Genomic DNA, 24,520 nt, shown 5'->3' with positions numbered 1-24,520 from the left:
GAGATGTTTAATATGAGTCTGGAAGGAGAGTTTACAGTCTAGCCAGACACCTAGGTATTTGTAGTTGTCCACGTATTCAAGGTCAGAACCGTCCAGAGTAGTGATGCTCGTCGGGCGGGCAGGTGCGGGCAGCGAACGGTTGAAAAGCATGCATTTAGTTTTACGTTTAAGAGCAGTTGGAGGCCACGGAAGGTGTGTTGTGTGGCATTGAATCTCGTTTGGAGGTTTGTTAACACAGTGTCAAAAGAAGGGCCAGATGTGTACAGAATGGTGTCGTCTGCGTAGAGGTGGATCAGAGAATCACCAGCAGCAAGAGCAACATCATTGATGTATAGAGAGAAAAGAGTCGGCCCAAGAATTGTACCCTGTGGAATCCCCATAGAGACAGCCAGAGGTCCGGACAATAGGCCCTCTGATTTGACACACTGAACTGTCTGTGAAGTAGTTGGTGAACTAGGCAAGGCAGTCATTTGAGAAACCAAGGCTATTGAGTCTGCCGATAAGAATGAGTGACAGAGTCGAAAGCCTTGGCCAGGTTGATGAAGCGGCTGCACAGTACTGTCTTTTATCAATGGCGGTTATGATATCGTTTAGTACCTTGAGTGTGTCTGAGGTGCACCCATGACCAGCTTGGAAATCGGATTGCACAGCGGAGAAGGTACGGTGAGACCCAAACTGTCTAACAGTTTGGGTCTAGAGTGTAACTCCCTTTGAAGAGGGGGATGACCATGGCAGCTTTCCAATCTTTAGGGATCTCGGAGGATATGAAAGAGGTTGAACAGACTGGTAATAGGGGTTGCAACAATGACGGCGGATCATTTTAGAAAGAGAGGGTCCAGATTGTCTAGCCCAGCTGATTTGTACGGATCCAGGTTTTACAGCTTTGCCGTATTTGGGTGAAGGAGAAGCTCGAGCAAGTAGCTGCGGGGGGTGCGGAGCTGTTGGCCGGGGTTGGAGTAGCCAGGAGGAAAGCATGGCCAGCCGTAGAGAAATTCTTATCGAAATGTTCAATTATCATGGTTTTAACGCTGGTGACCGTGTTGCCCACCCTCAGTACAGTGGGCAGCTGGGAGGAGGTGCTCTTGTTCTCCATGGACTTTACAGTGTCCCAAAACTTTTGGGAGTTAGAGCTACAGGATGCAAATTTCTGTTTGAAAATGCTACCGTTTGCTTTCCTGGCTGTGTGTATTGGTTCCTGACTTCCCTGAACAGTTGCATATAGTGGGGACTATTTGATGCTATTGCAGTCCGCCACAGGATGTTTTTGTGCGGGTCAAGGGCAGTCAGGTTTGGAGTGAACCAAGGGCTATATCTGTTCTTAGTTCTACATTTTTTGAAAGCGGCATGCTTATTTAAGATGGTGAGAAAATGACTTTTAAAGAACGACCAGGCATCCTCCACTGACGGGATGAGGTCAATATCCTTCCAGGATACCCGGACCAGGTCAATTAGAAAGGCCTGCTCGCAGAAGTGTTTTAGGGAGCGTTTGACAGTGACGAAGGGTGGTCGTTTGACCGTGGACCCATAGTGGATGCAGGCAAAGAGGCAGTGATCGCTGAGATCCTGATTGAAAACAACAGAGGTGTATTTGGAGGGCAAGTTGGTCAGGATAACATCTATGAGAGTGCCCATGTTTACAGATTTAGGGTTGTACCTGCTGGGTTCCTTGATGATTTGTGTGAGATTGAGGGCATCCAACTTAGCTTGTAGGACTGCCGGGATGTTAAGCATATCCCAGTTTAGGTCACCTAACAGAACGAACTCTGAAGATAGATTAGGGGCAATCAATTCACATATGGTGTCCATGGCACAGTTGGGAGCTGAGGGGGGTCTATAACAGGCGGCAACTGTGAGAGACTTATTTCTGGAGAGATACATTTTTTAAATTAGAAGCTGGAACTGTTTGGGCATAGACCTGGAAAGTATGACAGAACTTTGCAAGCTAACTCCTCCCCTTTTGGCAGTTCTATCTTGATGGAAAATGTTGTAGTTAGGTATGGAAATCTAATAATTTTTGGTGGCCTTCTAAGCCAGGATTCAGACATGGCAAGGACATCAGGGTTGGCGGAGTGTACTAAAGCAGTGAGTAAAACAAACTTAGGGAGGAGGCTTCTGATGTTAACATGCATGAAACCAAGGATTTTTCAATTACAGAAGTCAGCAAATGAGAGTGCCTGGGGACACGCAGGGCCTGGGTTAGCCTCCACATCATCCGAGGAACAGAGGAGGAGTAGGATGAGGGTACGGCTAAAGGCTAGTAAAACTGGTCGTCTAGTGCGTTGGGGACAGAGAATAAAAGGAGCAGATTTCTGGGTGTGGTGAATAGATTCAGGGCATAATGTGCAGACAGGGGTATGGTTGGGTGCGGGTACAGTGGAGGTAAGCCCAGGCACTGAGTGATGATAAGCGAGGTTGCATCTCTGGACACGCTGATTATACTGGGTGAGGTCACCGCATGGGTGAGAGGTGGGACATGTTGAGTGGGTCTAGGGGCTCCGCAGTAAACTAAAACAATGATAATTATCCTCAACAACAGTATACAAAGGCATATTGACATTTGAGAGAGACATAAAGCGAGGCATAAAGCAATCACAGATGTTGTCTTGGCTAACTCTCCCAATCAACAACAGGTAAGACAACAGCAGCTAATCAGCTAAGACAACAACAACAGGTAAAATGGTGATGAATGGGCAGAGAGGGTCGGTTAGCTACACACAGAGCCTGAGTTCGGGGCTAGGGCCAACAGATAAATAAAGGTAAACCAAATGGAGTACCGTGATAAATGAACAGTCCAGCAGGCATCAGCTATGTAGCCAAGTGATCATAGGGTTCAGTGAACAGCAATAGTTGGAACAGGGAAGCTGCGGGGTAGTCGTTGCTACGCTAGCACGCGGGAGACACAGCGTTTAAAGTTAGCAGGCCGGGGTAAGTAGAAGTGTCTGCTCCGTTGTCCGGCAAAGGCCGGTTGAAAGCACAGCTGATGGAATTACGTCTGCAGACCAATTATGGTGGTACGTCGGGGTGCCGTGTCGGCGACGGGACCGGGCCAGATGGCGAAAGAGGTATTGTAGTTGTGGTAATTTCGTTTGCTAGCCGGGAGATGTGCCTGGCTCAGGGCTAGCTTCGGGGCTGGGCCACTTAGTGGCAGCTAGCTAGCTGTGATGATCAATGGTCCAGGGTTTACGGCAGGAATCCGGCGTTGTAGTGGAGAAAAACAGTCCTGGGCTGGCAGGTATTATCCAGGCTAAAAAACGGCTGGTGCCTGAGCAGAGGGTAAAGGCCACTAACAGTGGCTAACAATGACTAAATAGCTATTAGCTAATTAGCTGGCTAGCTGTTGAAGAAAGTTTTGGCTATAAGGTCTAAAAAATAGCGGATCCGTGTCACATTGAGTGAGGCGGGTTACTGGAAGGTATATTTAATTTAAAAAGGGAAAAAGAGATTGAAAAATAAATTGGAATATATACAAAAAAATACAAAAATTAAACGAGAGGACGACAAACCACGTCTACACTGCTCAGCATTCTTGAGAAAAAGAAGAAAAAAAACCTGTGGTTCTAGCAGTGTGTGTATGTAGCAGTGTGTGTGTGTGTGTAGAGTGTGTGTGCGTAGCAGTGTGCGAAGAGTGTGTGTGTGTTTGTGATATAGCACCTGCATGATCTCCTCCTTGAGAATCCTGTGGAAGCTGAGTTGACTCTCCTGCAGGGTTGTTTGGGGAACCAGCACTCTGTCCTTAGTTACCACCAGCAGGTTGGACACCTCTGAAACACACACGCACACACATTAGCCAGTGCAGCACACGCCAGGGCACACAACTACAACAAAAAGCTTTAAGGCCCAGTGCAGCACACACCAGGCCCAGTGCAGCACACACCAGGCCCAGTGCAGCACACACCAGGCCCAGTGCAGCACACACCAGGCCCAGTGCAGCACACACCAGGCCCAGTACAGCACACACCAGAGCACACAACAGGCCCAGTGCAGCACACACCAGGGCACACAACAGGCCCACTGCAGCACACAACAGGCCCAGTGCAGCACACACCAGGGCACACACCAGGGCACACACCAGACCCAGTGCAGCACACACACCAGGCCCAGTGCAGCACACACACCAGGCCCAGTGCAGCACACACCAGGCCCAGTGCAGCACACACCAGGCCCAGTGCAGCACACACCAGGCCCAGTGCAGCACACACCAGGCCCAGTGCAGCACACACCAGGCCCAGTGCAGCACACACCAGGCCCAGTGCAGCACACACCAGGCCCAGTGCAGCACACACCAGGCCCAGTGCAGCACACACCAGGCCCAGTGCAGGCAAAACCTGATTTCCCGGTTTTATATGTACGTCCACAATTTTTGGTTGGAATAATATTGTGAAAATGTGAAAATGATGACAATGCCCTTTTAGTATAAGAACTGTTTGAAAAGACCATCTGATATTTCAGCCTGTTGTGGTGGGATGGAGATTTGGCCTTCCATGGTGACATCGCCATGTGGTAAATTAGTTAAAGGGAAAACATTTTCAACGTCAGATTCATCATCTCCAGAACCACCCCAACATCAACTTACGTTTGTATATATACAGTTGAAGTCGGAAGTTTATATACACCTAGGTAGGAGTCATTAAAACTAGTTTTTCAACCACTCCAAAAATGTCTTGTTAACAAACTATAGGTTTGGCAAATTGATTAGGACATCTACTTGGTTCATGACGCAAGTAATTTTTCCAACAATTGTTTACAGACAGATTATTTCACTGATTCACAATTCCAGTGGGTCAGAAGTTTACATACACTAAGTTGACTGTGGCTTTAAACAGCTTGGAAAATTCGAGAAAATGATGTCATGACTTTTGATAGGCTAATTGATGTCAATTGGAGGTGTACCTGTGGATGTATTTCAAGGCCTACCTTCAAACTCAGTGCCTCTTTGCTTGGCATCATGGGAAATCAAAAGAAATCAGCCAAGACCTCAGAAAAAGAAATTGTAGACCTCCACAAGTCTGGTTCATCCTTGAGAGCAATTTCCAAAGGTACCTGAAGGTACCACGCTCATCTGTACAAACAATAGTACGCAAGTATAAACACCATGGGACCACACAGCCGTCATACCTCTCAGAAAGGAGACACATTCTGTCTCTACAGTGCCTTGCGAAAGTATTCGGCCCCCTTGAACTTTGCGAACTTTTGCCACATTTCAGGCTTCAAACATAAAGATATAAAACTGTATTTTTTTGAAGAATCAACAAAAAGTGGGACACAATCATGAAGTGGAACGACATTTATTGGATATTTCAAACTTTTTTAACAAATCAAAAACTGAAAAATTGGGCGTGCAAAATTATTCAGCCCCTTTACTTTCAGTGCAGCAAACTCTCTCCAGAAGTTCAGTGAGGATCTCTGAATGATCCAATGTTGACCTAAATGACTAATGATGATAAATACAATCCACCTGTGTGTAATCAAGTCTCCGTATAAATGCACCTGCACCGTGATAGTCTCAGAGGTCCGTTAAAAGCGCAGAGAGCATCATGAAGAACAAGGAACACACCAGGCAGGTCCGAGATACTGTTGTGAAGAAGTTTAAAGCCGGATTTGGATACAAAAATATTTCCCAAGCTTTAAACATCCCAAGGAGCACTGTGCAAGCGATAATATTGAAATGGAAGGAGTATCAGACCACTGCAAATCTACCAAGACCTGGCCGTCCCTCTAAACTTTCAGCTCATACAAAGAGAAGACTGATCAGAGATGCAGCCAAGAGGCCCATGATCACTCTGGATGAACTGCAGAGATCTACAGCTGAGGTGGGAGACTCTGTCCATAGGACAACAATCAATCGTATATTGCACAAATCTGGCCTTTATGGAAGTGGCAAGAAGAAAGCCATTTCTTAAAGATATCCATAAAAAGTGTTGTTTAAAGTTTGCCACAAGCCACCTGGGAGACACACCAAACATGTGGAAGAAGGTGCTCTGTTCAGATGAAACCAAAATTGAACTTTTTGGCAACAATGCAAAACGTTATGTTTGGCGTACAAGCAACAGCTCATCACCCTGAACACACCATCCCCACTGTCAAACATGGTGGTGGCAGCATCATGGTTTGGGCCTGCTTTTCTTCAGCAGGGACAGGGAAGATGGTTAAAATTGATGGGAAGATGGATGGAGCCAAATACAGGACCATTCTGGAAGAAAACCTGATGGAGTCTGCAAAAGACCTGAGACTGGGACGGTGATTTGTCTTCCAACAAGACAATGATTCAAAACATAAAGCAAAATCTACAATGGAATGGTTCAAAAATGAACATATTCAGGTGTTAGAATGGCCAAGTCAAAGTCCAGACCTGAATCCAATCGAGAATCTGTGGAAAGAACTGAGAACTGCTGTTCACAAATGCTCTCCATCCAACCTCACTGAGCTCAAGCTGTTTTGCAAGGAGGAATGGGAAAAAAAATTCAGTCTCTCGATGTGCAAAACTGATAGAGACATACCCCAAGCGACTTACAGCTGTAATCGCAGCAAAAGGTGGCGCTACAAAGTATTAACTTAAGGGGGCTGAATAATTTTACACGCCCAATTTTTCAGTTTTTGATTCATAAAAAAAAATTGAAATATCCAATAAATGTCGTTCCACTTCATGATTGTGTCCCACTTGTTGTTGATTCTTCACAAAAAATACAGTTTTATATCTTTATGTTTGAAGCCTGAAATGTGGCAAAAGTTTGCAAAGTTCATGGGGACAAACATCGCACTTTTTGGAGAAATATCCTCTGGTCTGATGAAACAAAAATATAACTGTTTGGCATTAATGACCATCATTATCTTTGGAGGAAATAGGGGGAGGCTTGCAAGTCGAAGAACACCATCCCAACCTTGAAGCATGGGGGTGGCAGCATCATGTTGTGGGGGTGCTTTGCTGCAGGAGGGACTGGTGCACTTCACAAAATAGATGGCATCATGGGGAGGGGAAATTATGTGGATATATTGAAGCAACATCTCCAGACATCAGTCAGGAAGTTAAAGCTTGGTCGCAAATGGGTCTTCCAAATGGACAATGACCTCAAGCATACTTCCAAAGTTGTGGCAAAATGCCTTAAGGACAACAAAGGCAAGGTATTGGAGAGGCCATCACAAAGCCATGACCTCAATCTTATAGAAAATATGTGGGTAGAACTGAAAAATTGTGTGCGAGCATGGAGGCTTTCAAACCTGACTCAGTTACACCAGCTCTGTCAGAAGGAATGGGCCAAACTTATTCTGGGAAGCTTGTGGAAGGCTACCTGAAATGTTTGACCCAAGTTAAACAATTTAAAGGAAATGCTACCAAATACTAATTGAGCATATGTAAACTTCTGACCCATTTGGGAATGTGATGAAAGAAATAAAAGCTTAAATAAATTCTCTCTACTATTATTCTGACATTTCACATTCTTAAAATAAAGTGGTGATCCTAACTGACCTAAGACAGGGAATTTATACTAGGATTAAATGTCCAGAATTGTGAAAAACTTAGCCAAATACATTTAAATGAAGGTGTATGTAAACTTCTGACTTCAACTGTATAGTGTGTGTGGCCACACCCGTTGCTGACAGGTATATAAAATGAGCGCACAGCCATGCAATCTCCATAGACAAACATTGGTAGTAGAATGGCTTTACTGAAGTGCTCAGTGACTTTCAACATGACACAGTCATAGGATGCCACCTTTCCAACAAGTCAGTTCGTCAAATTTCTGCCCTGCTAGAGCTGCCCTGATCAAGTGTTGTTATTGTGAGGTGGAAACGTCTCGTAGCATCAACAGTAGAGCCCGCAAAGTGGCTTTTAACAAATGATGAGGCATTGCCTACTAATTGGTTAATGATGTCATTGGAAACACTTAACTTCCTCTCTTTGTTTTAATACAAAACATAGAACAGCTCCATGACACATACAGAACCAGTCAAATGTTTGGACACCTATTCATTCAAGGGTTTTTCTTTATTTTACTATTCTCTACATTGTAGAATAATAGTGAAGACATCAAATCTATGAAATAACACATATGGAATCATGTAGTAACCAAGAAATGTGTTAAAACAAAACTAAATATAAATGAGATTATTCAAAGTAGCCACCCTTTGCCTTGATGCCAGCTTAGCAACCAGCTTCACCTGGAATGGTTTGTTGGCTTCATTTCCTTCACTCTACGGTCCAACTCATCCCAAACCATCTCAATTGGGTTGAGGTCAGGTGATTGTGGAGGCCAGGTCATCTGATGCAGCACTCCATCACTCTCCTTCTTGGTCAAATAGCTCTTACTCAACCTGGAGGTGTGTTGGGTCATTGTCCTGTTGAAAAACAAATGATTGTCTCACTAAGCGCAAACCAGATGGGATGGCTCATCGCTGCAGAATGCTGTGGTTGCCATGCTGGTTAAGTGTGCCTTAGTGTGACAGTGTCACCAGAAAAGCACCCCTCACACATGCAGAGATCATCTGTTCACCTACTCTGCGTCTCACAAAGAGAAGGAGGTTAGAACCAAAAATCTCAAATTTGGACTAATCAGACCAAAGACAGATTTCCACCGGTCTAATGTCTATTGCTGGTGTTTCTTGGCCCAAGCAAGTCTCTTCTTATTATTGGTGTCCTTTAGTAATGGTTTCTTTGCAGCAATTCAACCATGAAGGCCATATTCACGCAGTCTCCTCTGAACAGTTGATGTTGAGATGTGTCTGTTACTTGAATTCTGTGAAGCATTTATTTGGGCTGCAATTTCTGAGGCTGGTAACTCGAATGAACTTATCCTCTGCAGCAGAGATAACTCTGGGTATTACTTTCCTGTGGCGGTCTTCATGAGAGCCAGTTTCATCATAGCTCTTGATGGTTTTTGCAACTGCACTTGAAGATACTTTCTGGATTGACTGACCTTCATGTCTTAAAGTAATGATGGACTGTCATTTCTCTTTGCTTATTTGAGCTGTTCTTGCCATAATATGGACTTGGTCTTTTACCAAATAGGGCTAGCGCTACCTTCTGTTTACCACCCCTACCTTGTCACAACACAACTGATTGGCTCAAACACATTAAGAAGGAAAGAAATTCCACAAATGAACTTTTAACAAGGCACACCTGTTAATTGAAATGCATTCCAGGTGACTACCTCATGAAGCTAGTTGAGAGAATGCCAAGAGTGTACAAAGCTGTCATCAAGGTAAAGTGGCTACTTTGAAGAATCTAAAATGTATTTTAATTTCTTTAACACTTATTTGGTTACTACATGATTCCGTGTGTGTTATTTCCTAGTTTATGTCTTCACTATTATTCTACAATGTAGAAAATAGTACAAATAAAGAAGAACTCTTGAATGAGTAGATGTGTCCAAACTTCTGAATGCTACTGTATGTTGATGTTGGGGTGATGCTAGAGGTGATGAATATGTAGTTGAAAAAAATAGAAATGTCCCTTTAGTTAATAACAAAGAGTTCTAAACCTCAGCAAATTGTCCATTGTCCCCTCCCCATTCAGATCACTCCAAGACAGTCCTAGCTAAATTATTGCCTGAGAAATTGCTATTTGCAAAGAAGCTATTTTTTGTTTATTTTTGACCATTTTAATTAAAAACAATCATAATAAGGTACTTAACTGTTGGAGATAAAAAAAAAACAGCTGCATGGGACCTTTAAACTTTTCAGTTCTGGTACCTAATGAACACCACCCACGCTTCTGCAACAAAACACCAGTCTCCCTATCAGCGGTAAAGAATGAACAAAGACTATGAATGGCTTATACCATGTGGAGATGAAGCAACATTGTTTACATATCAACCCAAGAGACAATGTAGCCTATGTTAACAAACAAAATGTAGGTCAAGGTACGCAATTTGTTGACTGACACGTGCTGTTGAGTTTGGTCTGACGTCTTTATTATTTGGTGGGGATGGGGCAAGGGGGGGGTTCGGCTTGAAAACAACAAGTATGTCTGCTTGCATAAGCAAAATGGGTGTGTATATGCGAGTAGTACACATGAGTATATGCACGTTGGTGTGTGTGTGTGGAGTTTGAACGCCCCCGCAGTATGTGGCTGGGTGAAGAGGAGGAAGTGATGTTCTGACAATACGAACTCTGTGGTTGACAACACACACACACACACACACACACACACATTTGATTTACTATCCTTGTGGGGACCAAACAATTGATTCCCATTCAAAATCCTAACCTGAATTCTACCCCTAAAATATACTTTTTCCTTGTGGGGACTGGAAAAATGTCCACATTTGTGTGATTATTCCTTGTTTTACCATTTTATTGTTTTATTTCACCTTCATTTAATCAGGTAAAAAATAAACATACAACAACACAGTTACACATGGAATAAACAAAACATAGTCAATAATACAGTAGAACAAAAGAAAACCAAAAGTCTATATACAGTGAGTGTAATTGAGGTAAGATAAGGGAGTTGTCTTATATCTTATAAATAGGCCATGGTGACGAAGTAATTACAATATAGCAATGGAATGGTAGATGTGCAAGTAGAGAAACTGGGGTGCAAAGGAGCAAGATAAATAAATACATACATACAGTATGGGGATGAGGTAGGTAGATAGATGGGCTATGTACGGGTGCAGTGATCTGTGAGCTGCTCTGACAGCTGGTGCTTAAAGCTAGTGAGGGAGATAGTCTCCAGCTTCAGAGATTTTTGCAGTTCGTTCCAGTCATTGGCAGCAGAGAACTGGAACGAAAGACGACCAAACAAGGAATTGGCTTTGGGGGTGAGATATACCTGCTGGAGTTTGTGCAACAGGTAGGTGCTGCTATGGTGACCAGTGAGCTGAGATAAGGCGGGGCTTTACCTAGCAAAGACTTACAGATGACCTAGAGCCAGTGGGTTTGGCAACGAATATGAAGCGAGGACAAAGCAACGAGAGCATACAAGTCGCAATGGTGGGTAGTGTATGGGGCTTTGGTGACAAAACGGATGGCACTGTGATAGACTGCATCCAGTTTGTTGAGTAGAGTGTAGGAGGCTATTCAATAGATGACATCACCGAAGTCGAGGATATGTAGGATGGTCAGTTTTATGAGGGTATGTTTGTCAGTATGAGTGAAGGATGCTTTGTTGCGATATAGGAAGCTGATTCTGGATTTAATTTTGGACTGGAGACGCTTAATGAGAGTCTGGAAGGAGAGTTTTCAGTCTAACCAGACACCTAGGTATTTGTAGTTGTCCACGTATTCCAAGTCAGAGCCGTCCAGAGTAGTGATGCTGAACAGGCGAGCAGGTGCGGGCAGTGATCGGTTGAATAGCATGCATTTAGTTTTACTTGCGTTTAAGAGCAGTTGGAGGCCACGGAAGGAAAGTTGTATGGCATTGAAGCTCGTCTGGAGATTAGTTAACACAGTGTCCAAAGAAGGGCCAGAAGTATACAGAATGGTGTCGTCTGCGTAGAGGTGTATCAGAGAATCACTAGCAGCAAGAGCGACATCATTGATGTATGCAGAGAAAAGAGTCGGCCCGAGGTTGAACCCTGTGGCACCCCATAGAGACTGCCAGAGGTCCAGACAACAGGCCCTCCGATTTGACACACTGAACTCTATCAGAGAAGTAGTTGGTAAACCAGGCGAGGCAATCATTTGAGAAACCAAGGCTATCGAGTCTGCCAATAAGAATGTGGTGATTGACAGAGTGGAAAGCCTTAGCCAGGTCGATGAATACGGCTGCAGAGTAATGTCTGTTATTGATGGCAGTTATGATGTCGTTTAGGACCTTGAGTGTGGCAGTGGTGCACCCATGACCAGCTCTGAAACCAGATTGCATACTGGAGAAGGTACGGTGGGATTCGAAATGGTCGGTGATCTGTTTGTTAACTTGGCTTTTGAAGACCTTAGAAAGACAGAGTAGGATAGATCTAGGTCTGTAGCAGTTTGGGTCTAGAGTGTCACCCCCTTTGAAGAGGGGGATGACCACGGCAGCTTTCCATCTTTGGGAATCTCAGACGATACGAAAGAGGTTGAACAGGCTAGTAATAGGGGTTGCAACAATTTCGGCAGATAATTTTTAGAAAGAGAGGGTCCAGATTGTCTAGCCCAGCTGATTTGTAGGGGTCCAGACTTTGCAGCTATTTCAGAACATCAGCTATCTGGATTTGGGTGAAGGAGAAATGGTGGGGGCTTTGGCGGGTTGCTGTGGAGGGTGCTGGGAAGTTGACCTGGGTAGGGGTAGCCAGGTGGAAAGCATGGCCAGCCGTAGAGAAATGCTTATTGAAATTCTCAATTATAGTGGATTTATTGGTGGTGACAGTGTTTCCTAGCAGTGGGCAGTTGGGAGGAGGTGTTCTTATTCTCCATGGACTTTACAGGTGTCCCAAAACTTTTTTGAGTTAGTACTACAGGATGCAAATTTCTGTTTGAAAAAGCTAGCCTTAGGAAAGCTAACTGCCTGTGTATATTTGTTTTGCGCTATTCGATGCTAATGCAGAACACCACAGGATGTTTTTGTGCTGGTCAAGGGCAGACAGGTCTTTCAAAACATCAGCTATCTGGATTTTGGTGAAGGAGAAATGGTGGGGGCTTTGGCGGGTTGCTGTGGAGGGTGCCGGGCAGTTGACAGGGGTAGGGGCATGCTTATTTAAGATGGTGAGGAAGGCACTTTTAATAGCCAGGCATCATCTACTGACGGGATGAGGTCAATATCATTCCAGGATACCCCGGCCAGGTCGATTAGAAAGGCCTGCTCGCAGAAGTGTTTTAGGGAGCGTTTGACAGTGATGAGGGGTGGTCGTTTGGTCGCAGACCCATTACGGATGCAGGCAATGAGGCAGTGATCGCTGAGATCTTAATTGAAAACAGCAGAGGCGTATTTGGAGAGCAAATTAGTTAGGATGGCATTATGAGGGTGCCCATGTTTACGGATTTAGAGTTCATTGATAATTTGTGTGAGATTGAGGGCATCAAGCTTGGACTGTAGGATATCCGGGGTGTTAAACATGTCCCAGTTTATGTAACCTAGTAGAACGAGCTCAGAAGATAGATGGGGGGCAAACAATTCACATATGGTATCGAGGGCACAGCTGGGGGCAGGAGGAGGTCTATAGCAAGCGGCAACAGTGAGAGACTAGTTTCTGGAAAGGTGAATTTTTAGAAGTAGAAGCTCGAATTGTTTGGGTACAGACTTGGATAGTAATACAGAACTCTGCAGGCTAACACCGCCCCTTTGGCAGTTGCATCTTGGCGGAAAATGTCATAGTTAGCGATGGAGATTTCAGAGTTTTTGGTGGTTTTCCTAAGCTAGGATTCAGACACGGCTAAGACATCCGGGTTGGCAGAGTGTGCTAAGGCAGTGAGTAAAACAAACTTGGGGAATAGGCTTCTAATGTTAACATGCATGAAACCAAGGTTTTTACGGTTACAGAAGTCAACCAATGAGAGCACCTGAGATATAGTCTCTAGAGAAGTTTAAACCAGGTGATGTCGTCGCATATGTAGGAGGTGGAACAACATGTTTGGTTAAGGCATATTGAGCAGGGCGAGAGGCTCTACAGTGAAATAAGACAGTAATCACTAACCAGGACAGTAATGGACAAGGCATATTGATATTAGAGAGAGGCATGCGTAGCCAAGTGAACATATGGGTCCAGTGAATGGTTGGGCTGGCTGGGGACACGGCGATTCAGACAGTTAGCAGGCCGATGCTAACACGCTAACAGTTAGTAGGCTGGGCTAAACAAGCTAGCAGTTAGCAGACCGGGTTAGCAAGCAAGCAGTTAGCAGGGGCTAGCAGTTAGCAGACCGGGGCAGGCAACTCTCTGTCCATCGCCATTGTAATCTAATGGGAAACTGGGAAAAAAAAAGCATAAGCTCTACTTGTTAAAAAAAAGCATAAGCTCTAGTAAAAAAATAAATAAGCTCTAGTAAAAAAAAAAAAAGAGCATAAGCTACAGGGTGCTTACAGACACACAGAGAGAGAGGATAAACAAGACAGGGTGCTTACACACACACAGAGAGAGAGGGTAAACAAGACAGGGTGCTTACACACACACAGAGAGAGAGGATAAACAAGACAGGGTGCTTACAGACACACAGTACATGCACACACACACGATTGCAAAAACTGTCCCTCCCTCTCACTGAAAAACACACACACACGATTGCAAAAACACCCACATGTAGATACTGTCCCTCCCTCTCACTGAAAAGCCCCCCCACACACACACACAGCGAAATAATGAAAACATTTGACAAGTTCATAACCTAAACAAAACTGAAAAACGGGCATTTAGAATGCAGGATTAAACATGTTAGTCATCTATTTCCAGTCAGTTTCCAACCAGGAGAACAACTACTTCTCCTAAGTGTTCAGATTTTACTTTCCTATCATCTTGTTTAGAGTGCATTTCATCATTCGATATTGATGCGACTTTCCATGCCTTTTATTTAGATCAGTGTTAGGAATGTGTCAACTAAACAGGACATTTGATTCAATAAATCTTTTTAAATGTTTGTTAATCAACTGTGTGAGTTCATTTCTGTTATCATATTTCCCAGCATGTTTTGCTGCAGGTAGATTTTTACAATAGTTTGTTTTTCATATCTATGTTTCCTCATGCACATTGAAATCAACCAATGTTATACTATACAAAGATAAATAACTTACATTGTTCAAAACCTGAACGCCTTGTACTGAATAATTGTGCTCGTGTTTAAAAAGTGTTTCAGTGAATACAAATATTTACAAACACTGACACATTTTCACTGAAATTCTAAACGCCTCGATGCGTTTCGAAAGTGTTCCAGGAAAGTGTTTAGTTATGTGTTCATATCCTAAACACTTGGTTTTACAGTGTACACATATAACACATAGACAAATCCACACACGGTTGCACACAGCTACAAAACAGAGCTGAGGTATTGAGATGGTTAAGCGAGTGGTAACCATGGTGAGGCAGTGTCGCTAAGAGAAACTAGAACTTGTGGTGTAAACAGGCTTTCAAAGGAACATCCTTTCAGCAGACCAGAGCCAAATCACACTAAGGGTTTAGGGCAATGTGTGTGTTTGACACGTATACAAAAGACATTCTGAGGGACTGCAACAAAAATACTAAAAACTGAAGTGGGAGTTTCATACTGACCAAGGTGTGTGTACGTATGTGTGTGTCTCTGTCCCCCTACCTCTGGGCTGTGGGGGGCAGCAGCGGCTGAGCTGGAAGCGGAGGTTGTCAGTACGGAGGTTCTGTCCAGACAGGTGGTCTAGCAGCTCTCTGAGAGATGACCTGTAGGTCTCTGTCCCGTACAGACGAAAACCCTCTGAACCCACCTCGATCTGGAAGTTCTTATACTGACGCACCTGTCTCGACTCACACAGATCCAACTGAAGAAAAGGAGGTGGAGATAGAGGGAGAGACATAGGGAGAGGTGAGTGGTCAGTTTGGGGGAATCAAAAGAGAGGAGAAGAAAAGAAGAGGGAGAGAGGAGGTGAAATATGTTACAACAACCACACAGAGTTCAGCTGGTAGTGAAAGATGTTATACAACAACCACACAGAGTTTAGCTGGTAATGAAAGATGTTACAACAACCACACAGAGTTCAGCTGGTAGTGAAAGATGTTATACAACAACCACACAGAGTTTAGCTGGTAGTGAAAGATGTTACAACAACCACACAGAGTTCAGCTGGTAGTGAAAGATGTTACAACAACCACACAGAGTTCAGCTGGTAGTGAAAGATGTTACAACAACCACACAGAGTTTAGCTGGTAATGAAAGATGTTACAACAACCACAGAGTTCAGCTGGTAGTGAAAGATGTTACAACAACCACACAGAGTTCAGCTGGAAGTGAAAGATGTTATACAACAACCACACAGAGTTCAGCTGGTAGTGAAAGATGTTACAACAACCACACAGAGTTCAGCTGGAAGTGAAAGATGTTACAACAACCACACAGAGTTCAGCTGGAAGTGAAAGATGTTACAACAACCACACGGAGTTCAGCTGGAAGTGAAAGATGTTACAACAACCACACAGAGTTTAGCTGGTAGTGAAAGATGTTACAACAACCACACAGAGTTTAGCTGGTAATGAAAGATGTTACAACAACCACAGAGTTCAGCTGGTAGTGAAAGATGTTACAACAACCACACAGAGTTCAGCTGGAAGTGAAAGATGTTACAACAACCACACGGAGTTCAGCTGGTAGTGAAAGATGTTACAACAACCACACAGAGTTTAGCTGGTAGTGAAAGATGTTACAACAACCACAGAGTTCAGCTGGAAGTGAAAGATGTTACAACAACCACACAGAGTTTAGCTGGTAATGAAAGATGTTACAACAACCACACAGAGTTTAGCTGGTAGTGAAAGATGTTACAACAACCACACGGAGTTCAGCTGGTAGTGAAAGATGTTACAACAACCACAGAGTTCAGCTGGAAGTGAAAGATGTTCACAGAGTTTAGCTGGTAGTGAAAGATGTTACAACAACCACACAGAGTTTAGCTGGTAGTGAAAGATGTTACAACAACCACACAGAGTTTAGCTGGTAGTGAAAGATGTTACAACAACCACAGAGTTCAGCTGGTAGTGAAAGATGTTACAACAACCACACAGAGTTTAGCTGGTAGTGAAAGATGTTACAACAACCACACAGAGTTTAGCTGGTAATGAAAGATGTTACAACAACCACACAGAGTTTAGCTGGTAATGAAAGATGTTACAACAACCACACAGAGTTTAGCTGGTAGTGAAAGATGTTACAACAACCACACAGAGTTTAGCTGGTAGTGAAAGATGTTACAACAACCACACAGAGTTTAGCTGGTAGTGAAAGATGTTACAACAACCACACAGAGTTCAGCTGGTAGTGAAAGATGTTACAACAACCACACAGAGTTCAGCTGGTAGTGAAAGATGTTACAACAACCACACAGAGTTTAGCTGGTAGTGAAAGATGTTACAACAACCACACAGAGTTCAGCTGGTAGTGAAAGATGTTACAACAACCACACAGAGTTCAGCTGGTAATGAAAGATGTTACAACAACCACACAGAGTTCAGCTGGTAGTGAAAGATGTTACAACAACCACACAGAGTTTAGCTGGTAGTGAAAGATGTTACAACAACCACAGAGTTCAGCTGGAAGTGAAAGATGTTACAACAACCACACAGAGTTTAGCTGGTAATGAAAGATGTTACAACAACCACACAGAGTTCAGCTGGTAGTGAAAGATGTTACAACAACCACACAGAGTTCAGCTGGTAATGAAAGATGTTACAACAACCACACAGAGTTTAGCTGGTAGTGAAAGATGTTACAACAACCACACAGAGTTCAGCTGGTAGTGAAAGATGTTACAACTACTGTCAATAAAAGTCTAATCGATACTTTGAACAAAGCTAGCAGGTCTTTTAAGTCCGTTTTCACTACTATGTTTAGATTAGACCCGAGTTAGCTGGATAAAACAGACTGTCCACTGGAACACCACATCCCAATCAGCCTGTACATTAAGTCACATGCTATTGACTGAAACTGAATTCATATAATTGAGAATGGATGCCTCAAACAAGAACACACTCACATACTCTCTCTCGCGCGCGCGCGCACGCACGCACGCACGCGCACGCGCACGGAGCCTGTTTAACCATGTGTTGTGCATGCATGTGAGGCTGCTCAGTCAGAGTGTTGACACTGAACAACAGTGTTTACTAATGTAGGACATCTTACCATGATGATGTGATACAGACACCAGACCAGACCACCAGGCTCTGCTCAAAATCTACTCTGGTGTGTCACCTGGTATGTGCTTGTTTTGATAGTAACCACACATTGTCTGAAAAGGACTTTAATTGCTCTTCTATCATCATCATCATCATCATCATGGTTTTCAGTACTCTTTATCAGACAATAACGAAACAGTCAGACAATGAGCAGTGTGTGTGTGTCATGTTTTGGCATCATCTGTGTTATATCTGTTCTTAGTCACTTCCTTGTGTAATGATCTCTGAACTTTGTCCTATTATCTGACTTCTCCACTTGTTCCACCTCGCCCACTTCAGTCATTTCCACCCCACTCTCCCTTCCTGCAGAAATACATTGTTTGTGTTCTCAGTAGGGCTGTGACGATATCAGTATCGCAATATTTTTTCCATGGCAAAAAATGAAAACACAAAGTAATAATATAATATATGCCATTTAGCAGACGCTTTTATCCAAAGCGACTTACAGTCATGTGTGCATACATTCTACGTATGGGTGGTCCCGGGAATCGAACCCACTACCCTGGCGTTACAAGCGCCATGCTCTACCAACTGAGCTACAGAAGGACCACTAAACTCTAAACTCTTTGGTCCTTCAAAACTTTCTGCATGTAAAATATTGTGTGCTATAGGTTAGAAAATAAATAGATTTGACTCTGGAAGACAACATAATGATGCTTGTTTCCAACATTAGAGCCATTTTCCTAAAGAAGTTAAATCAGCCTAGTTTTTTATTTCCTTGCCACAATACTAACGAGTATCGCGATAATGGTATCATCCCGGACCTAGTTCTCAGTGTGTATGTGTGTGTGTTACCTCGCTGCAGACCACGGTCATGATGATGTAATGGTAGTCAGTACAGGACCAGCGCAGGACGTAGGTTCCCTCCTCGTTGCCCTCCTGACGAAGCTTCTGGTTGGCATACTCCGTACTGCAGGACGAACAAACAGAACCAACGGTCAACGTCACAAAACTCAACGCTAGATTAAGAAGTTAAACAGATGGAAGTGATGGAAGATAAAAATGGGTATGAAGAGAGAGAACAAAAGACAGAAAGAGAGAGAGAAAGTCAGAGAGAGAGCAAGCTAGAGAAAAAGAAATGGACACACACCGAGAGAGAGTGAGTACTGACCAGATAGGTCCATGACAGCAGTTCTGTAGGTTCTGCACCACAGAGGAAGGGGCCACCTCTGTACACAGGTAGTGATGGGCATCTACCGTCAGACGGAAATACCCATCCACCAGAGCAGCGAATGCCAGCGCCTCTCCTTTAAACTCCAGCTGCACCTCCTGTGGGACAATAGGAGCATTAAACTATAGTAAGAAATACTTTAGAAATCAAAACATTTCATTATTTCTTTCTTTATTTAGATCCCCATTAGCTGTTGCCTTTAGTCTGTTCCAAAACACTGCACTAGTTTCCTTTCTTGTGTCCATTCCTTCGTGTCCTGGACCTGTATCGACAAAGCATTTCACAGTAGAAACTGGTCGATAATCTAAACACAGACTACTAATCACATTATTTGTCTCTTAGCTATGTTGGCTGGCTGTTAGGCCCGGTGACATTTGAACTCTGGCTGGCTGGAGCTAAGACGGTACAGTAGAGACAACGTTCATTAATCACTCATTAATATGCTACGGTCACTGCTTAATCTAGTAATCCAAGCTCAGGTAGTGTTTGGAGAGATGCGTGTGTCTCACCATCTTCTTGTTATCCTGTCTGAAGATGGTGACAGTGGACTCTTTGATGACAATGTGTGTGATCTCGTGGAAGTCACAGAATGTCACCCAGCCTTCGCTGGCGTCTTTCTTCTTGGTCTGTTTGCCCTCAAACTTGTTCTTTTTGGACTTGTTCTTCTCTTTCAGGATCAAGGTATTCTATTGCCAATGAAAGGAAAAATACATTGTCAAGAGATTTCTCTTAGATGAGTTTCAAAATACAGTCAGATACTTCATCAATACTTTCCAAATTCACTCCAATTTCAGAGATAATATACCGTTTCTCAAGCCAACTCAAAATCACACCCACACAAATACCACGTTCTACACATTCAAATCCACAAAAAAACATTTGAAAATCTCCAAACATCTCACACCAACTCAAATCCCACACATCCTCCTTAACATAAAAAAGGACCCAGTGACCACTCACATTAGGGGGCTTCCTCCTGTATGATATCCCTGTGGTGCCAGTAACCTGGACCTCCATGGCCAGGGAGGACTCAGGCCCGTGGCTCAGCTCCCCATTGGTCTCTACCTCTTGGGTAACTACTAGGGCCCTGGGCTCCAGCATCTCCCTCCCCAGGCCCCGGGTCAGGCCTTCCAGGGTGGACAGGTACTTGATCTTCAGGTCGTACAGTGTGATGTTACTGTCCTGAACAGTGCGACTGTTGAACTCATTCAGGAAGTTCTTGAAGACGTTGTTGATGCGGAGCCGGGTGAGAATGTTCCGCTGTTTGATTTGCCTGTTCAGTTTCTCCGGGATGAAACGCTTGTAGCTGGAGAGAGAGGGAGTAGCGATGGCGAAGAGAGGGGGCAGAGATGGAGAAGAGAGAGGGCAGAGATGGAGAAGAGAGGGAGTAGCGATGGCGAAGAGAGGGGGCAGAGATGGAGAAGAGAGGGGGCAGAGATGGAGAAGAGAGGGGGCAGAGATGGAGAAGAGAGGGGGCAGAGATGGAGAAGAGAGGGACAAGAGAGGGGGCAGAGAGGGACAAGAGAGGGGGCAGAGAGGGACAAGAGAGGGGGCAGAGAGGGAGAAGAGAGAGGGCAGAGAGGGAGAAGAGAGAGGGCAGAGACGGAGAAGAGAGGGGGCAGAGACGGAGAAGAGAGGGGGCAGAGACGGAGAAGAGAGGGGGCAGAGAGGGAGAAGAGAGAGGGCAGAGACGGAGAAGAGAGGGGGCAGAGACGGAGAAGAGAGGGGGCAGAGACGGAGAAGAGAGGGGGCAGAGACGGAGAAGAGAGGGGGCAGAGACGGAGAAGAGAGGGGGCAGAGACGGAGAAGAGAGGGGGCAGAGACGGAGAAGAGAGGGAGAAGAGAGGGACAAGAGAGGGGCAGAGAGGGAGAAGAGAGGGGGCAGAGAGGGGCAGAGAGGGGGCAGAGAGGGGGCAGAGAGGGGGCAGAGAGGGGGCAGAGAGGGGGCAGAGAGGGGGCAGAGAGGGAGAAGAGAGGGAGCAGAGAGGGAGCAGAGATGGAGAAGAGAGGGGGCAGAGATGGAGAAGAGAGGGGGCAGAGATGGAGAAGAGAGGGGGCAGAGATGTAGAGGAGACGGGGACAGAGATGGAGAAGAGAGAGGGCAGAGATGGAGAAGAGAGGGGGCAGAGATGGAGAAGAGAGGGAGAAGAGAGGGGGCAGAGAGGGAGAAGAGAGGGGGCAGAGAGGGAGAAGAGAGGGGGCAGAGAGGGACAAGAGAGGGAGCAGAGAGGGAGAAGAGAGGGGGCAGAGATGGAGAAGAGAGGGAGAAGAGAGGGGGCAGAGAGGGAGAAGAGAGGGGGCAGAGAAGGAGAAGAGAGGGGGCAGAGAGGGAGAAGAGAGGGGGCAGAGAGGGAGAAGAGAGGGAGCAGAGAGGGAGAAGAGAGGGGGCAGAGATGGAGAAGAGAGGGAGAAGAGAGGGGGCAGAGAGGGAGAAGAGAGGGGGCAGAGACGGAGAAGAGAGAGGGCAGAGAGGGAGAAGAGAGGGGCAGAGACGGAGAAGAGAGGGGGCAGAGACGGAGAAGAGAGGGGGCAGAGACGGAGAAGAGAGGGGGCAGAGACGGAGAAGAGAGGGGGCAGAGACGGAGAAGAGAGGGGGCAGAGACGGAGAAGAGAGGGAGCAGAGAGGGGGCAGAGAGGGAGAAGAGAGGGAGAAGAGAGGGGGCAGAGAGGGGGCAGAGATGGAGAAGAGAGGGGGCAGAGATGGAGAAGAGAGGGGGCAGAGATGGAGAAGAGAGGGGGCAGAGAGGGAGAAGAGAGGGGGCAGAGATGGAGAAGAGAGAGGGCAGAGATGGAGAAGAGAGGGGGCAGAGAGGGAGAAGAGAGGGGGCAGAGAGGGACAAGAGAGGGGGCAGAGAGGGACAAGAGAGGAGCAGAGAGGGAGAAGAGAGGGGGCAGAGATGGAGAAGAGAGGGAGAAGAGAGGGGGCAGAGAGGGAAAAGAGAGGGGGCAGAGAGGGGGCAGAGACGGAGAAGAGAGAGGGCAGAGAGGGACAAGAGAGGGGGCAGAGAGGGACAAGAGAGGGAGCAGAGACGGAGAAGAGAGGGGCAGAGACGGAGAAGAGAGGGGGCAGAGACGGAGAAGAGAGGGGGCAGAGACGGAGAAGAGAGGGGGCAGAGACGGAGAAGAGAGGGGGCAGAGACGGAGAAGAGAGGGGGCAGAGACGGAGAAGAGAGGGGGCAGAGACGGAGAAGAGAGGGGGCAGAGACGGAGAAGAGAGGGGGCAGAGACGGAGAAGAGAGGGGGCAGAGACGGAGAAGAGAGGGGGCAGAGACGGAGAAGAGAGAGGGTAGAGACGGAGAAGAGAGGGGGCAGAGATGGAGAAGAGAGGGGGCAGAGATGGAGAAGAGAGGGAGCAGAAAGGGAGAAGAGAGGGGGCAGAGAGGGAGGCAGTGGAGGAATTAGGGACATTGTCATTCCTTTCCATTTGTGAAATATGTGTGTAGAAATTACAGAGTATATCTGGTTGTGTGTGTCTATGTTGTGTGTTAGTGTGTGTATATCTGTGTACATCTCTACCTGATCTCATTGGAGGCAGTAGACAGGGGAATCTCTCTGGTCATAGCATAGTGAGTGATGGCCAGTACAGCCATGCCCAGGCACTCATTCTCTATCTCATGCTGCTCTGCCTCACTCTGGGGGCAACGAACCACAGCCAGACCCTTCTGGAAATCATTCTGGCCCTGGAAACACACCCACACATGATTGGCTGACTAATGTTCCAATGAAATGAAGAGTAGTGAATCATATCCAGGGCCTTTATATCAAGCTGTCCAACCATGTCCAAAGACTTCAGCCACCCAAGACATAGACTGTTCACTCTGCTACCGTCCGGCAAACGGTACCGGAGCACAGGCAAATGTTGCTACTCTTTATCCTTACTCTTATTATTATCTATCCTGACGACGTCTAGTCACTTTACCCTGTCTTTATGTACATATCTACCTCATTATTATCTATCCTGACGACGTCTAGTCACTTTACCGTCTTTATGTACATATCTACCTCATTATCTATCCTCACGACGTCTAGTCACTTTACCCTGTCTTTATGTACATATCTACCTCATTATTATCTATCCTTACGACGTCTAGTCACTTTACCCTGTCTTTATGTACATATCTACCTCATTACTATCTATCCTGACGACGTCTAGTCACTTTACCCGGTCTTTATGTACATATCTACCTCATTATTATCTATCCTGACGACGTCTAGTCACTTTACCCTGTCTTTATGTACATATCTACCTCATTATTATCTATCCTGACGACGTCTAGTCACTTTACCGTCTTTATGTACATATCTACCTCATTACTATCTATCCTGACGACGTCTAGTCACTTTACCCGGTCTTTATGTACATATCTACCTCATTATTATCTATCCTGACGACGTCTAGTCACTTTACCCTGTCTTTATGTACATATCTACCTCATTATTATCTATCCTGACGACGTCTAGTCACTTTACCGTCTTTATGTACATATCTACCTCATTATCTATCCTCACGACGTCTAGTCACTTTACCCTGTCTTTATGTACATATCTACCTCATTATCTATCCTCACGACGTCTAGTCACTTTACCCTGTCTTTATGTACATATCTACCTCATTATTATCTATCCTGACGATGTCTAGTCACTTTACCCTGTCTTTATGTACATATCTACCTCATTATCTATCCTGACAATGTCTAGTCACTTTACCCTGTCTTTATGTATATATCTACATCATTATCTATCCTGATGCCTAGTCACTTTACCCTAAGTACATATCTACCTCATTATCTATCCTGATGCCTAGTCACTTTAACCTGTCTTCATGTACATATCTACCTCATTATTATCTATCCTGACGACGTCTAGTCACTTTACCCTGCCTTTAAGTACATATCTACCTCAAATACCTAATTATTATCTATCCTGATGCCTAGTCACTTTACCCTGTCTTTATGTACAGATCTACCTCTCACACCCCCTGCACAATGATCGGGTACAGGTATTCCCTGTATATAGCTGCACATTGATCCGGTACTGGTACTCCCTGTATCCAGCATCATTTTTCTGTTACTATTTTTGAGAAAGCATTTCATTGTAAATTCTACACCCGTTGTAGTCGGCATATGTGACAAATAGCATTTTTACCTGCACAGTGTACACACCCTCCCATACAGACACACACCCACACGTACCTGGGCGAACAGGTAGTCAAGGGAGGCCGCGTCCAGTAGGGGTATACCTTCAGGGGCCCTCTGTGGGCCGAGACCTCCCCTCAGCTTACTGATACAGTGTCTCCACACTGGAGACTCACGCTCACTGGTACCATGCCAGTTCGTGAAGTAAAACCTGATGGATGGATGGGAGAGAAGAGACAGGACCATGTTAATACCAAGACATGGCCGGGACTCGGTAGGTGGGTGAGGTGTCCACATATTTACAGTAAGTATACGCATTTGTTTGTATTTGTGTACAAAGGTTGACCATGATCTGTTGTTTGACCAAGTGTACCCTGGCTGTATGATGCAAACTCAACAATAGGCCTGCTCATTAAGGCTCTCACCACATTCACCCTCCCCTCCTCGCTCTCTAT

General features: G+C 45.2%; 1 protein-coding gene across 2 annotated transcripts in view; it reads right to left on the bottom strand.

Moving 5' to 3' along the window:
* Positions 1 to 24,520, bottom strand: part of LOC118393732 (tyrosine-protein kinase JAK1) — a 76,932-nt gene that overhangs the window by 31,410 nt on the left and 21,002 nt on the right. For both annotated transcript variants that reach the window (XM_052462448.1, XM_052462444.1), the window contains exons 4-11: positions 24,123 to 24,276; positions 22,447 to 22,610; positions 19,891 to 20,236; positions 19,440 to 19,616; positions 18,871 to 19,028; positions 18,555 to 18,669; positions 15,157 to 15,355; positions 3,652 to 3,761 (exon numbers count right to left, since the gene is read on the bottom strand). In XM_052462448.1, the coding sequence (XP_052318408.1) occupies positions 3,652 to 3,761; positions 15,157 to 15,355; positions 18,555 to 18,669; positions 18,871 to 19,028; positions 19,440 to 19,616; positions 19,891 to 20,236; positions 22,447 to 22,610; positions 24,123 to 24,276 (1,423 nt within the window). The remainder of the gene's footprint in view (positions 1 to 3,651; positions 3,762 to 15,156; positions 15,356 to 18,554; positions 18,670 to 18,870; positions 19,029 to 19,439; positions 19,617 to 19,890; positions 20,237 to 22,446; positions 22,611 to 24,122; positions 24,277 to 24,520) is intronic.

The sequence above is a fragment of the Oncorhynchus keta genome, chromosome 1 (genome assembly GCF_023373465.1).
Source record: "Oncorhynchus keta strain PuntledgeMale-10-30-2019 chromosome 1, Oket_V2, whole genome shotgun sequence".
In the NCBI taxonomy this organism is placed as follows: Eukaryota; Metazoa; Chordata; class Actinopteri; order Salmoniformes; family Salmonidae; genus Oncorhynchus; species Oncorhynchus keta.
The sequence above is the reverse complement of the archived record's forward strand: the minus strand, read 5'-3'. Positions and strand labels throughout refer to the sequence as shown.